The sequence below is a fragment of the Aulonocara sp. 'chitande type north' Nkhata Bay genome, linkage group LG17 (assembly GCF_057382095.1).
Source record: "Aulonocara sp. 'chitande type north' Nkhata Bay isolate Kocher_YH1m ecotype deep benthic linkage group LG17, A_spYH_male_GT1.1, whole genome shotgun sequence".
Classification (NCBI taxonomy): domain Eukaryota; kingdom Metazoa; phylum Chordata; class Actinopteri; order Cichliformes; family Cichlidae; genus Aulonocara; species Aulonocara sp. 'chitande type north' Nkhata Bay.
The window spans coordinates 34904216-34920665 of NC_141360.1; the positions used below are offsets into that span (position 1 = coordinate 34904216).

At 40.0% G+C, this 16450-nt stretch overlaps 1 protein-coding gene and 1 long non-coding RNA gene across 2 annotated transcripts; one reads left to right on the forward strand and one right to left on the reverse strand.

The window, feature by feature from the left end:
• Window positions 1-2549: 2549 nt before the first annotated feature.
• LOC147310463 (uncharacterized) lies at window positions 2550-4110 on the reverse strand. The gene is made up of 2 exons (XR_015125876.1): window positions 3012-4110; window positions 2550-2911 (listed from the first exon to the last, which is right to left on the reverse strand). It is a non-coding gene; the product is annotated as an uncharacterized LOC147310463 (long non-coding RNA).
• Window positions 4111-14443: 10333 nt separating this feature from the next.
• Window positions 14444-16447, forward strand: LOC147310464 (small integral membrane protein 30). Its single transcript, XM_086269079.1, has one exon. It carries the CDS (start codon window positions 14535-14537, stop codon window positions 14721-14723), a length of 189 nt encoding a protein of 62 aa, XP_086125205.1. The 5' UTR covers window positions 14444-14534; the 3' UTR covers window positions 14724-16447.
• The last annotated feature ends 3 nt before the right edge of the window (window positions 16448-16450 follow it).

The window sequence follows — 16450 nt, forward strand, 5'->3', positions numbered from 1 at the left end:
AGCGGTCAGCATAGTTAAAGTACTTCTACACAACTAATTAGTAAATGAGAATGACCGGTGAGCTGTCCAGGGTGTAACCCGCCTTCTGCCCTATTACAGCTGGATAGGTTCCAGACACCTACAACCCTCACCCGAACAAGCTGCTAACAAAGTGGATCTGTCCACTGTGCATATACAAGCCTTGGGATGATGCTGGTATTTCTTTTATGCATTTATTGACTTATCCATGTCACTTGTGTTGTAATTGATGCCTGCTCTGGTTTCTTGCTGCTGCACTTCCCACTATTTGGTGGTGTATGTACTGTTAAGAAGAAGGCAAAGAACTATAGATAACCATCTTTTTATGACTATTTTGGTCCTAATGTAGTTGATGATGTTGTGCAGTGAAAATATTTTTGGCCAGCTGCAGTTACTTCTTCAGGGTATCACACGTTCGCCAGCCAAAAGATAGATACTCCAGGGAGTTATCTGGTTGCAGTGTGAGCTGAGCTGTTTGCCAGTTCAAGTTCCATATTTGTACATATTGAGCATGATTTTGGTCTTTTCATTCAGACCTTGGCAAGAAAGCAAATGATTGTACTGTACAAAATACTGAACTATTGATTTAGTAACTTAGTCATGTAAAATAAATAGATAAAATGTGATACACCTCAGACAATACAGGTCTCAGTTAAATTACACACACAGTTAGAAAAAGACTGAATAAGTGTGACTTGTGTGGAAGGGTTGCCAGGAAAACGCCTATAGTTAAAGGCAGTCTTATTCTTTAGGAAGGTAGCTTGATGGATAATGTATATGTGTGATGCATGCCCAATGCTGGAACTGCCCCCTCTGCTCTGCGTGTGTGCTAGCAGTAGTTAGCAGTATGTATTCTATGTCCTCTGTGAGAGCACACCGATAGAAGTAGCTACACTGTGTTTGCCTCCTCGATAAAGGAATGTGCATCACTTTACTCTGCCAATTTGGATCAGAAGAGAAAAGTAGTTATCAGCTATACGAGACAGGCTACAGTAAAGACATTAAGCATTTACCAGAGGTCTCTTTACTATGTCTAGTCGCCACAAATCTGTTCATTTTGAAAAAGAACATGACAGCATGGGTTAGGTTTACTTAGCATAATCTAAACAAAACAGAAAACCTCAGCTAAAGCTCGATTCAAACTACAAGAAGACAATAACCCTAAGCATATCTAAAGCACAAAAAAGAAAAAGATTTAAGGAATTGCAATGGCCCAAAGTCCAGACCTCAACCCTGCTGAAATGCTGTGGCGGGAAAACCAGCAAACCTCAATGAACTGTAGCCCCACCGTAAAGGAGAGCATGCCATATTATATTTGAAAGACTGACAAAGTCATCCAGAAAATGATTACTTTTAGTTATTTCTGTTAAAGGTGATTCTACAAGCTACCGAGTCGTGTGGTGTAATTACTTTTTCCCGGGACCGCATAAAGTCCTCTAAAAACCTTTCATTTTGACATCACTGTGCATGTATCCAAAATGTTGTTGTTCTGAACAGCCATGTCAGTGACCAGTGTTGTATGATGATTCTCAACCTCTCGATCTTTAAACTGTTCCTTCTGTGTATGTGTGTGAATACTATGACAAACATTTACATGGAAATGAACACAGCAAATGATGAACCAGCCACAGGATTGCATTCATCACTGCAAGCTGCAGAGGTGACATTTAGACTATGACAGGAAATGTGATGAGTTATCAATCTTGCATACATATACACACACGCTCACACGTGCTATGAATAACTGTGATGTACCCAGCTGTCAGCCATATTTGACACAGGCAACACATTGGTGTGCATCCCAAGGAAAACTGGTTCACCTTGAATAAATCAGCGCGGCACTGTTCTTCATCTATTCCACACGCATCTACTTTGTTCCAGAGATGGTCATCAGTAACACAGATACTAATAAAATGAATAGTTCTCAGAACCACTAGCCTTTAAATCTAATACAAAAAATAAGAAAGCACATTACATAAGATTGATCGCCAGATACGTGAAAAATGCAAACAGCACTGTCTGCTAGTTTTATCATTTTGTAAATTACAGTGAGGTTTCTTATTTTCAGATGTTGAGTAATAAATAACAATGATTACTAGCCAGCAATATTTTCTGTGTATATTGTATTTTTCAGCTGTAACATCTCTTACTATTAGGCTTAAGACATACATCCCTGCCCTCTGCTATAGCCTTCTGAGACCAGTTCCGATTCTGCTCATTTCCTTAAGAAACTGTGGGAAAAATACTGAGAAACAACCACTGTTATGAAAACCATTGAATAGGCCAAGTCTTTTGATGATCTACGGTAATATGTAATTGCTTACTTGTGCTTACTTTGATTGTATTTTAAAAACATGCCATGCTAAAATAATCTAAACACTAGACCAGGAACTAAGTGAAATTTCAACTGTGGTATAAAGAGATGGTACATTTTGAAGTCAGAATAAAAGAAATCTACTGGGAGGAGACCTTGGGGCAGACTGTCATGATTTACTGAGTTTAATGGACTCAAACCGGACCGAGAGGTGAGCAAAGGTTAAGGATGTTTATTGCAAACAAGTTGAGATTAAAAAAAAGAAACTTTTCTTGGTGATACTACTCAGAATGTATGTGAGAGTGTGTGGGTGTGCAGTGGAGAGTGAGCAGGCAGGTAAGTATCTGTGGGAATCAGTCTCTGTCCTTTAGAAGGAAATCCAAAAACAGAATCCAAAATTCAAAGCACGTCCTGTCCAGGTGGGCAGGTCCAAACGTAGCTCTATCATCTGGCAGTGAATGAGTGGAATAATCAGTCCATAAATTCACACAGCACTTGACAAGAAGCAAGGAAACAGGTGTGCAGCTGAAGGCCCAGCCCAAGGCTGATCAGGGGAACAACCTCCAGGGATTCATCTGGCTGAGAAAAATAAAAGAGAGCCAGAGTCAGAAAAAGGGTTAGGAAAAAGGAAGAAAGAAAAGTGTAGCAGGGCAGATAGTACCAGGACCATGATACTGACCTGTGACATGCTGAAGAGATGTCTTTCAACTGGCTTGGGGACACTTCAGCATCCCCTGGAAGAGCTGGAGGAGCTGTCTGGGTAGAGAGAGGACTGGGCGTTTGTATTTAGACAGCAATTTAGGGCCAGATGTATGTGCAATCCCCAGATAGCACTCATAGATGTGATTAGTTTTAAAACTGAGTTACAAAGGTTGCGCTGGTCATGTTCATGTCTGTTTCGTCACGCCACTTGGTTCAGTTTCCATGCATCTGCACAGCATTCTGTTCACAGTGATCATAGTTATTCCTTTCAGTAAGGTTAGTGTTTTTCCAGTTTAGGTTTTTGGTTAGTTGCAGTCTCTGTCCCTGTTATGTTTTGTCTACTCCCTTCTGCATCAGCCCAAATAAAGGCTCGCTTTCAGTTTAAGTTCACTCCCGTCTCCTCGCCTGTGTTTGCGCCTGGGTCCACCACGCACACTCTCCACACGGTCTCCCCCGCTGGCCGTGACAGACCTAGAGCTAAGTGTTATTGAAGCAGTCTGGCATCACCTTCACAAACGACAAAATGCAGTAACTTTGAAAGAGCTTTGAAATGTTTTTCTAGAAACCTGGAGACCTACTCTTAAGTTTATTTAGAAATTATAAATTACATTAAAACTTAAAGAAGAGAGTTCAAATTTTATTGATGAATCAGCCACAGCAGTCACTCACCATTTCTTTCCTATATACCTGTGGTGCTGTGAAAAATATTTGCTCCCTTCCTCATTTCTTTCTTTTTTTTTTTTTTTTTCAGATTTGTCATACATGTTTCAGATCATCAAACAAATACCGGTATATTAGTAGAAAAAGATAACCTGACTCAATAAAAAAAATGCAAAACAGCAGCCCCAGACCATCACACTGCCACCACTATGTTTGATTCGTGGTATGATCTTCCTTTTATGAAATGATCTGACAAAAAAAATGGAGGCAATTACTTTTTCACACAGAGCCAGGCAAATTTAAAAACTGCACTTTGCAGTTATTTGGGATATCTTTGTTTAATATTGGTCCAACTGTGACACATTTACATATACAGTGGAGCAAAAAAGTATTTAGTCAGCCACCGATTGTGCAAGTTCCCCCACTTAAAATGATGACAGAGGTCAGTAATTTGCACCAGAGGTACACTTCAACTGTGAGAGACAGAATGTGAAAAAAAAATCCATGAATCCACATGGTAGGATTTGTAAAGAATTTATTCGTAAATCAGGGTGGAAAATAAGTATTTGGTCACCTCAAACAAGGAAAATCTCTGGCTCTCACAGACCTGTAATGTCTTCTGTAAGAAGCTTTTCTGTCCCCCACTCGTTACCTGTATGAATGGCACCTGTTTGAACTCATCATCTGTATAAAAGACACCTGTCCACAGCCTCAAACAGTCAGACTCCAAACTCCGCCATGGCCAAGACCAAAGAGCTTTCGAGGGACACCAGGAAAAGTATTGTAGACCTGCACCAGACTGGGAAGAGTGAATCTACAATAGGCAAGCAGCTTGGTGTGAAAAAATCAACTGTGGGAGCAATCATCAGAAAATGGAAGACATACAAGACCACTGATAATCTCCCTCGATCTGGGGCTCCACGCAAGATCTCATCCCGTGGGGTCAAAATGATCATGAGAACGGTGAGCAAAGATCCCAGAACCACACGGGGGGACCTGGTGAATGACCTGCAGAGAGCTGGGACCAAAGTAACAAAGGTCACCATCAGTAACACACTACAACGGCAGGGAATCAAATCCCTCAGTGCCAGACGTGTTCCGCTGCTGAAGCCAGTGCATGTCCAGGCCCGTCTGAAGTTTGCCAGAGAGCACATGGATGATACAGCAGAGGATTGGGAGAATGTCATGTGGTCAGATGAAACCAAAGTAGAACTTTTTGGTATAAACTCAACTCGTCGTGTTTGGAGGAAGAAGAATACTGAGTTGCATCCCAAGAACACCATACCTACTGTGAAGCATGGGGGTGGAAACATCATGCTATGGGGCTGTTTTTCTGCCAAGGGGACAGGACGACTGATCCGTGTTAAGGACAGAATGAATGGGGCCATGTATCGTGAGATTTTGAGCCAAAACCTCCTTCCATCAGTGAGAACTTTGAAGATGAAACGAGGCTGGGTCTTCCAACATGACAATGATCCAAAACACACCACCCGGGCAACAAAGGAGTGGCTCCGTAAGAAGCATTTGAAAGTCCTGGAGTGGCCTAGCCAGTCTCCAGACCTCAACCCCATAGAAAATCTGTGGCGGGAGTTGAAAGTCCGTGTTGCTCGGCGACAGCCCCAAAACATCACTGCTCTCGAGAAGATCTGCATGGAGGAATGGGCCAAAATACCAGCTACTGTGTGTGCAAACCTGGTAAAGACCTATAGTAAACGTTTGACCTCTGTTATTGCCAACAAAGGTTATGTTACAAATAGGGCTGCTCAATTAATCGAATTTTAATCACGATTACGATCTGGGCTTTCAACGATCATTAAAAATGACTGAGCCGATTATTAGCCCCTCCCTCATTTATCCGCGACACCTTAAAGGCCGGTCCGTGAAAATATTGTCGGGCGCAAAAAAGGTTGGAGACCGCTGATTAAGAGGACCCGAGGGAAGCCCGGAAAGCTAAACAGAAGTTATTTGGAGAGGAGAGTGACTGCCGCTGGTTGAAAAGAGAGGTAAAAAAAACTTCAGTGGTGTTGCACACTATTTTATATTATTTTTTAAAGTCATTGTTAACCCTTTAAAGCCGGTCAGAGCAGCAAGCTCCGTGTTGTGTAACTATTTTTAAATCCCTGTAGAACCGGAACTGTGTAAGCTAGCGCAATAATTTGTTTTGCATATGAAACCGGAGGAGTTGTACTTACATCTGATGCCATCAGCTTGTCCTCGGTCACAGTTTCCTTCCACATAAAGCTTTGCAAAAACTGCATAAAAAGCTCTTGCAGGAACAAAAACACAATATTCCAGAAACACGCTTTGCCGTTCCTATCAGCTGTTCGTAACACTTCCCACAGTGAAACAGACGTCAGCAGGAACTGTCGCATGTCCGCCATTTCCTGGCCGAAACCGGAAGTGACGTCATTTTCGCGGAAATTGTAGTTTTTTACTTGTAGGCCTTAAAAGCCTATACTGGTCATGTTTGACCTTTCTGAATAGTTGCTGGGATGCTTAGAACTCAAATTGCACTGCTGGAAATAGTTTATTTTGATGCACATGCTGTTTTCTTTGCAAATTTGCATCATAGGATTGTTTTTTCGTTTTTCCTGCAGTATATAAAAATTGGTGTATCTCCAAAATAAAACTATGAAGACACTCAAAATAAATTTCCTGTTGTTGTAAACTTTTTTTTGCAACTTTTTTGTATTTAAAGTTTTGAGGGATAAACCTCTTAAATTTCTCCAAGTAGAAATACATGTAAAAAACAAAAACGATTTTCAATTTTTTTGTAGTTTATTGCACTTTTTTGCAATTAATGTAGTTACTATGGACTTAATGCATACATATTATTAAAATATGGGCTATAACAGTTGCATAGCAAATTGAAATGCTCCCACAAACGGCACTACAACATGTAAAAAAAAATAATATAAGCTCTGGCGGACTTGGTTCTATAGTAGGTCTTAAAGGGTTAAATAAATATCGTCAAATAATCGCGATCTCAATTTCAGTGAAAATAATCGTGATTATCATTTTTGCCATAATCGAGCAGCCCTAGTTACAAAGTATTGAGTTGTATTTTTGTTATTGACCAAATACTTATTTTCCACCCTGATTTACGAATAAATTCTTTACAAATCCTACCATGTGGATTCATGGATTTTTTTTTTTCACATTCTGTCTCTCACAGTTGAAGTGCACCTCTGGTGCAAATTACTGACCTCTGTCATCATTTTAGGTGGGGGAACTTGCACAATCGGTGGCTGACTAAATACTTTTTTGCCCCACTGTATGAGAAGAGGCAGATTGCTTTTAAAAGCATTTTAAGTTACTTTTCCCTGGTTGAGGGCATTGCTTTGTTCCCTTCTTCATTCAGAGCTCGTTTGGCACCTAATACTTTACTTTCATTCGCTTAACAGTGACAGATTCAAGTTAAATATGATCCAAATACAACAGAATTTCTTACAACATTTTTCTTTTTGAGTTTTTAATGTGCTTTTGGCAGTTCTCCAATATCACTCGAGAAGGAAAATAACTGCGTATTACGTGATAGCATTACTCTAAAGATGTCTTAATATTCACTGAGATGAATTATCTCCAGCTAGTTTGGAGTAACTGCTAAAACAAAGCAACAATGCTAGGATGAATTGATTATCCTTTCAAGCATTATACAACTGTCAGCGTAACACTGAGATGCGTGATTGCCAAACATCCACCCTCAGACTCCCTCTCAGCCTCCAATATGAATAGATAATTACACTGCGTCATTCTTCTTTTTGCAGGTCTGCGATGTGTTTCAGCTCATCCCACGTCCCTAGCAGTGCATGAGTCATTTTGGTTCAACACTATGTTATGCAGAACCAAGCTGCCCTTTCTTTCTTTTTTGGGTGTTGATTCAAGCCCTCTTACACATTTCAACATGTCGAACACTACCACAAAAGACACAGGAAAATCCATTTGTCATGTCCCTCACAGTACAATTCATTATGGATGATGCACTGAACCACTTCAGAAGCTTTAAAGGGTCAGCTTTTCAGTGTTTTCTGAGAAAACCCATTTCAGAACATAATTAATCATCAGGGTGAGATGTTTTTGTGCTGTTTGGTAAAGGTGGAACTCCGTCTTCATTGTTGTGGAAAGTAATTGAGAATGGATGACGCTTTGCTAAACCCAAGGACTCTAAAAGCTGTCCTTTTCAGCACAGCGGTCAAAGTAAAAACACAAGACATAACTGAGGTGATCAGTTAAACTGGAACATGACAAAGAAGAAATACTGGCAGAGCGAAAATTATTGATTAAATAATGTTGAAAGAAAACATAAATATGCAACATTACAGATTTATTACAGATGTTAATGAAAGGCCGTATAAAGATTTAAAATATGTCATATGTGACCATTTGACCTCTCCTTCGAGATTAATAGATTGATTTTAAGATATAAAGAATTTAAAACTATGTTTCTTACTGCCATTGGCAACATATAATCATATGGAATGATACAATGAATATTTGGATTTTAAATATCACATTACTTTTGACCTCTTTTTCAAATAAGGTCAAACTTTCATAAAGTGTCTTTTATCATCTTTAACTATGATTAGAATTCAACTGCCTTCGCTTGTATTGGCAACATTTAGGAAATGATGCTGGTATATAAGGATTATAATATCTATTATTCATTACCTTCTCATACATATTATCGAATTTCTACTTCTTTTTTAAAGGGCACACTGCACACCATGCTGGAATATCAATTCAGTTCAATTCAATTTTATTTATATAGTGCCAAACAAAGATGGGCACTGTAATCTGATTACTTTTTTCAAGTAACGAGTAAAGTAAGGGATTACTATTGCAAAAACGGTAATTAGATTACCATTACTTTCCCGTAGGAATGCTGCGTTACTGCGTTACTAAAACCGTGATTTTTTTTGCGAGAATGTCTCGCGAGTGCGCCGTTAGTGACAACAGCTGTGTGCAGATCAACAATGGATCACATATCGATTGTGGGAGAGAGTATGAGCGTGCAGCATTTAAAGCGTGGGAGTACTGACCTTACTTTGAGTTTGATTCCATAAAAAGTGACAAAAACATTAGTGTCCATTGTGCGTGGGAAGAAAACTTCTTTTTACAGCGAAAAAAACCCCTAAACTTCCAAGAAAGCACCGAGTGCGCCATGACGTAATGGGAAACTCACAGAGAAAGTCGCGGATTCTTTAACTGACCGGGGCACACCTGCACCAGGGTAAACCTCCGCCTACCGCAGTCCTGCTTTACAGGTGAAAATAGAGCAACAGCACCGCTGAGTCTTTGACTTTATTTATTTTCTGCTGTGTTTTACTTGCATCTATTTGAAAGAGTGAGTGTAAACACAAAAAATATTTTATTTTATGTGCTGGAATGTGCAGAAAATAGGTTTAAATGTTAAACTAATTTATTCAAGTCAGAGAATGTTGCATATAATTAAATTTTTGCTTGATGCATAAAGTTAAAAGATTAAAACTGTTAAAACAAGTTAAAAAAAGAGACTTTTCCATTTGATTACATTTTGTATGATGGATTATGTAGAAAAAGTAGAATTGGGCTGAAAGATCTATCGCTTTATCACCTCTTCAGGTTGTAAATCGTGTTTTTAAAAAGTAACTAAGTAACTAAGTAATTAATTACTTTTGAAAATAAGTAATCAGTAAAGTAACGGGATTACTTTTTTGGGAAGTAATCAGTAATTAGTTACTGATTACTTTTTTCAAGTAACTTGACCAACACTGGTGCCAAATCACAACAACAGTCACCTCAAGGTGCTTTATATTGCACAGTAGATCGTACAATAATACATACAGAGAAAAACCCAACAATCATATGACCCCCTATGAGCAAGCACTTTGGCGACAGTGGGAAGGAAAAACTCCCTTTTAACAGGAAGAAACCTCCGGCAGAACCAGGCTCAGGGAGGGGCTGGGCCATCTGCTGCGACCGGTTGGGGTGAGAGAAGGAAAACAGGATGAAAAACATGCTGTGGAAGAGAGACAGAGATTAATAACAGGTATGATTCAAAGACTATTAACACATAGTGAGTGAGAAAGGTGACTGGAAAGGAAAAACTCAATGCATCATGGGAATCCCCCGGCAGCCTACGTCTATTGCAGCACAACTAAGGGAGGATTCAGGGTCACCTGGTCCATCCCTAATTATATGCTTTAGCAAAAAGGAAAGCTTTAAGCCTAATCTTGAAAGTAGAGAAAGTGTCTGTCTCCCGGATCCAAACTGGAAGCTGGTTCCACAGAAGAGGGGCCTGAAAACTGAAGGCTCTCCCTCCCATTCTACTTTTAAATACTCTAAGAATATGCATGAGGTTTTTTTTTAGCTAATAGCTTCTTGGAAATCACCTTGTAGGTGCAAAAATATAATTTTATGTCTTTTGAACTGTGCTAGCTTTGGCATTTTTAGTAGATTTGACTAAAGAAATTGGAATAAACTGTGCTTTTGTGAAAGGTTGCTAATAACAACGTCTGTAAAGATACACACAAGCTTAGCTTGTAAAAGCAGCACTGAGCGAGAGCTGCTTATATATCAATTTTTGAAAAATTCAAACAAAATTCTAGAGGGACTAATTTCTAATATTTGTAACCTGTGTTAACTAGCTTTTCTCTCCTAAGAATAAACTCGTGGTCAAGCAGGCATAAACTGCTTGTTGTGATTATTATCGTGATTATTCCCACAACATTAAATATTGCTCTTTTGTCAGAGATAATTGAACTGCTGCTGTGCTGGGCTCACCTAAAACCATGGCCTTGTTTTCTTTCCTAAAAGAGAACACTTGATCCAGTTTCCACTAATGCATCTAGAGTCCCGTGTCCTGCTGTCCTACAAACCTTCAGTTTTGCCATCAGTTGATTTCTGACACTTTCCTGCCTTTTTTTTTCTTGCATCAGGAGTTTTTATTATGTGAAATAGAGGCGCGACCACATTTTAAACAAGTGAACAATAGCTGCAAGTTCATCTCCTTTAAAAACCTCTGAGTTGTTCAAATCCATCATATTTTTGAGGGTTGTCGTTTCTAAATCCGTGAACTTTCAGATAGTTTACAAGTTTCAATGAAAATAATACAATAAAGCCTGAACACTATAAACTACAGTGAGCCTGATTTCTTGTGTTATAGCAGACGTGTCCACAGAGCTAGAATGTCTCGCCATAAACAAAACAGACAAAGGGGTTATAAATAAGTAGCCTAAATGTTGTAAATATAAAATATCAAAGTGTATTAGAAAATAAAAAGTAATCAATCAATTAATGAATTGATAAAAATCAATTCTCTTCAGCTTTTTAAGCAGCATAAGCTGTTGTGACAATCATCACTTTAAGGCTACATCCAGACGTACACGGGAATTTTTGAAAACTGAGTTTTCCAGTTTTTGTTAAAAAAAAAAAAATCCTGTCCACATGTCAAGTTTTGAAAAAATATCTCTGTCCACATGTAAATGCAAAAGACAAAGTCAAATGCTGTCAAGAACATGCCACGTCCTAACCGTGTAGAAATGTTAGCCAATCAGAAGTCTAGAAGCCTGTTTACTTCATCAGTTTCAAATGTTGAAAAAATGTTTCAAAAAGACCGTATTTTGGATTTTGAAAGCATAAACAGGGTTTTGTACACTCACAAAACCTGAAGTACTTCTCAAAAGTTTTTTGTGTTTTTTGGGAAAGGCAGCTAATTTTGTGTTACTTTTCAAGCGCCTTCATCATTTCAAGTGTTAATAACTAAAGACAGTATTTTGGATTTTGTCTCACTGGCTCCTTTGGCCAGAGTTTATTCAATTAAAAAAAATTTAAATTTTACATTAGTGTGAGTGATTCATAATCATAAGTCATAGCGCTGTGAGATATGGCTGGTGTAGACTCACAACCTAGGAATGGACAAAATGCATACTGCATGCATAAATTTAATTTGAAAAAATTACATTTATTCAAAACCGATGACGACATTTGCATCGGGATTTGGGTTGTTAGTGTCTGCGCTGAATGTAGAAGTCACATTCAAAGTTCAGTCGGACGCCTCTTTCTTTCTAAATGGAGGGACAGTAACTGTGTGTGTATACGTGAGCATGTAAAAACTGCAGATAGTAAGATTAACAGCACAAGTATTTTGTCTATGTCCGCCATTGTAGAAATTCCCCTCATGCAAACAGTAACATCAGCACAGCATGACCTCAAAACAGGCACACACCTTTGACATTGCGTGACTAAATCTCCTTTACCTCGTCCACACGTAAACGCAAAAACTGAGTTTTTGAAAATCTCAGTTTATTAGTGATCCAAAAAGCCGTGTTCTGTGTGGACGAAAGGCCCAAACACATAGAAAAAGCTGCGTTTTCAAAAATATCCGTGTACATGTGGACGTAGTCTAAGACCAATAATAACAATAGTAAGACCAAGAATAACTAGAAGTTCAATAACTAAAGTTGCAGGATTAAAATGTGTTGCAATCAGCACCACGAAAGCTGACCAGCACTGCATTGCCCAGCCGATGTTGATACAAGACACAAAATCAACAGCATTGTTATAAAAGTTTTTTCTGACTGTATTCAAAATTCATACATTCTATAGTTATTACATGCAAAGTTCCGAGATCAGTGAAGAAGGATTTACAACAGAGAGATGTCTAACTTCTGGAAATCATGTTCATCATCAGTGGAGTGTGGTATGGAGGTGATTAGCTTGTAGCACAGCAGCTTTTAGCCCGTCCACATTTTTGGGTTGAGTGTTTCTTCCTCTTTACAGCAGCTTATAGATTTCCAGTGGGATTAACATCAGACAAGTTGGCTGGCCAATCAATAAGATAAGATGATGAGGTGGTAGTGTTGGTAATGTGGGAAGGAAGCCCAGCTGGAAACGGAAATTAACATCTCCATAAAGCGCGTGAGCCAATAGCAGTACGAAGTGCTCTGCAATCTCCTGGTAGAAAGCTGAAGTCTGGACTTGATAAACCACAGTGGACAAACCGCCACCAACACCAGCAGATGACAAGGTGACCCAAATCAGCATAGACTGCAGGAACTTCACGCTGGACCTCAAAACCCTTGGATTCTGTGTCTCTCCTCTCTTCCTCCAGATTTTCAAATTGCAGTGTTTACTTTTATGTCATTTACTTTCTGATGTCGTCGCTGGTTCGGGGTGGTTTGATTAGGAATGCGACAGCTGTAACCCCTTTCCCATAGATGCATGTCTTCCCTACTTTGTGAAGCTCCCCCAAGTTTTTGAATCAACTTTTCTCAAGGCTGCGCCAAATCCCTGATGCGTGTGCACCTTTTCCTGCCACACTTTTCCCTTCCAGTCACATTTTGATTAATATGCTTAGGTACAGCACTCTGCACAAGGCCAAACTTTTCAGCAATCACATCCTGTGGCTTACACAGGGTATGATTGCTGAAAGGTTTGGCTATCGTGATCTGGACAACTGTCAAGTCAACAGATTATAAATGATTGTGACTGTGTGCACTGAACTAGATCGAGACATCTATCTTATCCATGCTTTTTAACTATTACAATATTTAAGTAAGTGAAACTTCATTTGTATAGCACCTTTCAAGATATTGATCACAAAGTGCTGTACAAAAGAAAACAAAAAAAGACTTTAAGGGCCTCCTGTTTCTGACCAGTGCGTTGCAATGCAAACCATACAAGGGAGATTTTGTTGTAGCTCGTTAGTTGAACACTCATTTCTGGATATTTTGTAACCCTCCTATCGATCAATTATCAGTTGAATCCAGGGGAAAGAACTGCGTCTACTCAACATAGATCATATGTGTTAGAGGATTGAGCAAACGAACAGCAGATTCAGATGTGAATCTGTAACTTTTAATTGCCGTGTGGTCTGCTGAAGGCAGCGGCAGAGATCAGACAGGACTCACAAAGTTTGTATGCGTGTGTGCGAAACAGACTGCCAAACAGACAGCAGGAGCAGGTGAGAGAGCGTGCAATGTGAAAGCAAGAAGAGTGCACCGAGGGGAACTTGTGCCCATTCATCTCTTCACTCAGATACCAGCAGGTACAGCGGTATGGCAGCCTTACAAGGTCAATATTTTACTTTGGCTCCTGTGCGCTAATTAAATTACAGGCAGAGTGCCTCGGGAGAGCACACACAGACGGTTATGGACCCTGTAACCCCCCACCCCCCTCCAATGGTTCTTACAAGCCAAACAATTTGTAGCATGAGCTGAGATGCTGGCTTGTTTAGTCACCGCAACACGGCCGATATGAAGCAATTTCACATGTTCAGGGAGATCGGGGGAGTAGTGAGGCAAATCAAGCAGCCAGGCTGGACTTGGAGATAAGTGTGGAATATTTTTTGAAGCCCAGAGTGAAAAAGTGAAAACGGATGAGGAAAGTTTAAATTCTCTGTATGTGATTCCAGTGGGATTGTTTTGTTTTTCCCATGATCAGCATGCATGGATATCCAATGTGCTTGTGTCTTGTCTTCAAGAAGAATAACAAGCCTCAGATTGATCTAAGGTACTTTGTTTCTGACAACCTGTTAGCCTAATCATCACTAATAAGGAGAACAATGTCGCAAATTCACTAATTACAGCATAACTATGAGAGTTTTAGAATTCGGGATCTGTTTGCCTCTCTGACAGAGAGAGGAAGAAAGAAAAAACGAGTTTTGGAATCATGTTTTTGTGCAAATGCATGAATCTCCGCGGGTATGAGGGAGTGGGGAGGGAACATCAGCCTAAGTTTAAGCAGTTCTGCAATTGGCTGAGCGCACCAGGAAGTCCGGCCGCTCCGAATCTGTCATCTGACTTTGACGCAGGCACTCCCGCTTCCGGAAAGTAAACTGCAACCGCGGAAAAAGCGAAACATGGCTCCCAAACTTGAACTTCCAAGCGCCGCGTTGATGGTCGGGCTGTTGTTTTTCTCCCTGATCCCCCCGGCAGAGGCTTACGATGCCGGGGACGGTCTGGCCCTGCTGCTGTGCACCATCCTCACGGTGGTGGGTTTCTGTGCCTGCCTCGGCTGGTACGCGCGGAGGCGGAACGGACAGCTGTGACGCTGACGAGACGGGATTCTCCAGCTGCTACCTGCTACCAACCACCACATTATAATACCAATTTTGCGTGATCACTCGTGGACTTTTGTGGCACAGGCTTTGTGTCTTAAAGACTGATAAGAAACGTGCCTTACTGGGATTAATGCGGAAAGTTCAACGAGGACCACGCGGAGTTGAAGAAGGTGGAGCGTAACATCCAGGAAGCAAACAGGAACTGTTGCTCGTTGCACTGCTGACATGATTATTATTAATGAGCAAAAACACTGTTGCCTTCCCTATGAACAGACTTCTGCAGCTGTAGCAGGCTCCCTAAGATGCCCACACTATGTACATTTTCGCGCATATTTTCCATCTGTCGAGGCGATTTCCTGACGCGTTGCGCTTATAGTGACTGTCACTGTTGGAAGCGCAGTGTCACATGATTGGAGTGTGTTTTGCAGTTTTGTCACTGTTGCTAATTAAACATGTAGAATAAACGCGACACTTAACAACTTATGTTCGTGTGTGGAGACGGTGCTTCATTGCATTCAGGTTGAACAGATCCTCCACTAAATGAACCGGTTAGCAGATCGGAGAGTAAACATTGCAATCTGTCGTCTGCAGCCTGTATTACTGCTCTGGCGTGCCTGTCACTCCATGCTGTAACATATATTTGAAGTGTGTTGAAAGTTTAGTGCAGGGATGTTAAATACAAGGCCCAGGGGAGCAGAGTTGGCCCAGCAAAGGCTTCAATCTTCATAGATTTTGGACTTATATTTGTATTTTTAGAAGTTTTACAGCTTTTCCTACTTGTAGAAAACTCCCAAATGACCTTCCATGTGACACCAAGTAATTAAATGTACTATAGAAATTTTAGTGGGTCAACAGTAACAATGGAAGTCCAAAGAGTCATGCTGACAGATTTCTTTATCATGAAGAAAAACTGTGGCATGCTGTTGAAAACTGCCCCTTAATTTTCATATATGAAGATATGTACACTATAAATAAAATGAGGCTGATTGTTTATGTAGTATGTCACACCATCAGTCCATTTTCTACCCAGGACCTTCTTGTTGTGACAATGCTAACCACCATGACACCTCTTATAATAATATATAGCATTATGTGTGTATATATATTAAATTCATTTTGGAATAAACTAGTGATGTAAACTAGCTTTACCACCGTATACAGCCAACAGTTTAAATTATTAGGTTATTAAATTAGTTTATTATGCAGTGAAATGGGACCTTATAAAAATGAATGCCCTTTAGCAAATGTCATTAATTTCTTTTAAAGGCAAGAAGTAAACTTTGCCTGTAGCTTAATGTAAATATGTCCATGTAGTAATGGTGGATAAGTTACCACACGTGTGATGTGTGGTTTAAAGGAAATGTGACTGCTCCATAAAGGGTTAAAAACTCCCCCCACTCCACAGATATCCCTATTGTACAGAGTTTGTATCAGTTACCAATAGCAACATGCTTCCTTTATGTTATGGTAATTATTCATTCATGATTCCAACACCAAGGATTTTTGTATGTTTGAAGCATGCAAGTATGTAAGTCTCCAGCTGTGCACAATATTCAGTTGTAAGACTTCTCATGGCATCACATGTCCCCATACATGGTTGAGAAATCAAATATCCTATGAATTTATCATGCTCCCTCAGTGAGGATGACGACCACTGCAAAGCTGCACTGTGTCTGCAAACAGGATCAAGCAATGCTGTGGTCTGAATCCAGAAA

Coding starts and splice junctions, on each gene's coding strand:
- LOC147310464 (XM_086269079.1), top strand. CDS start 14,535: ATGGCTCCCAAACTTGAACTTCCAAGCGCCGCGTTGATGGTCGGGCTG.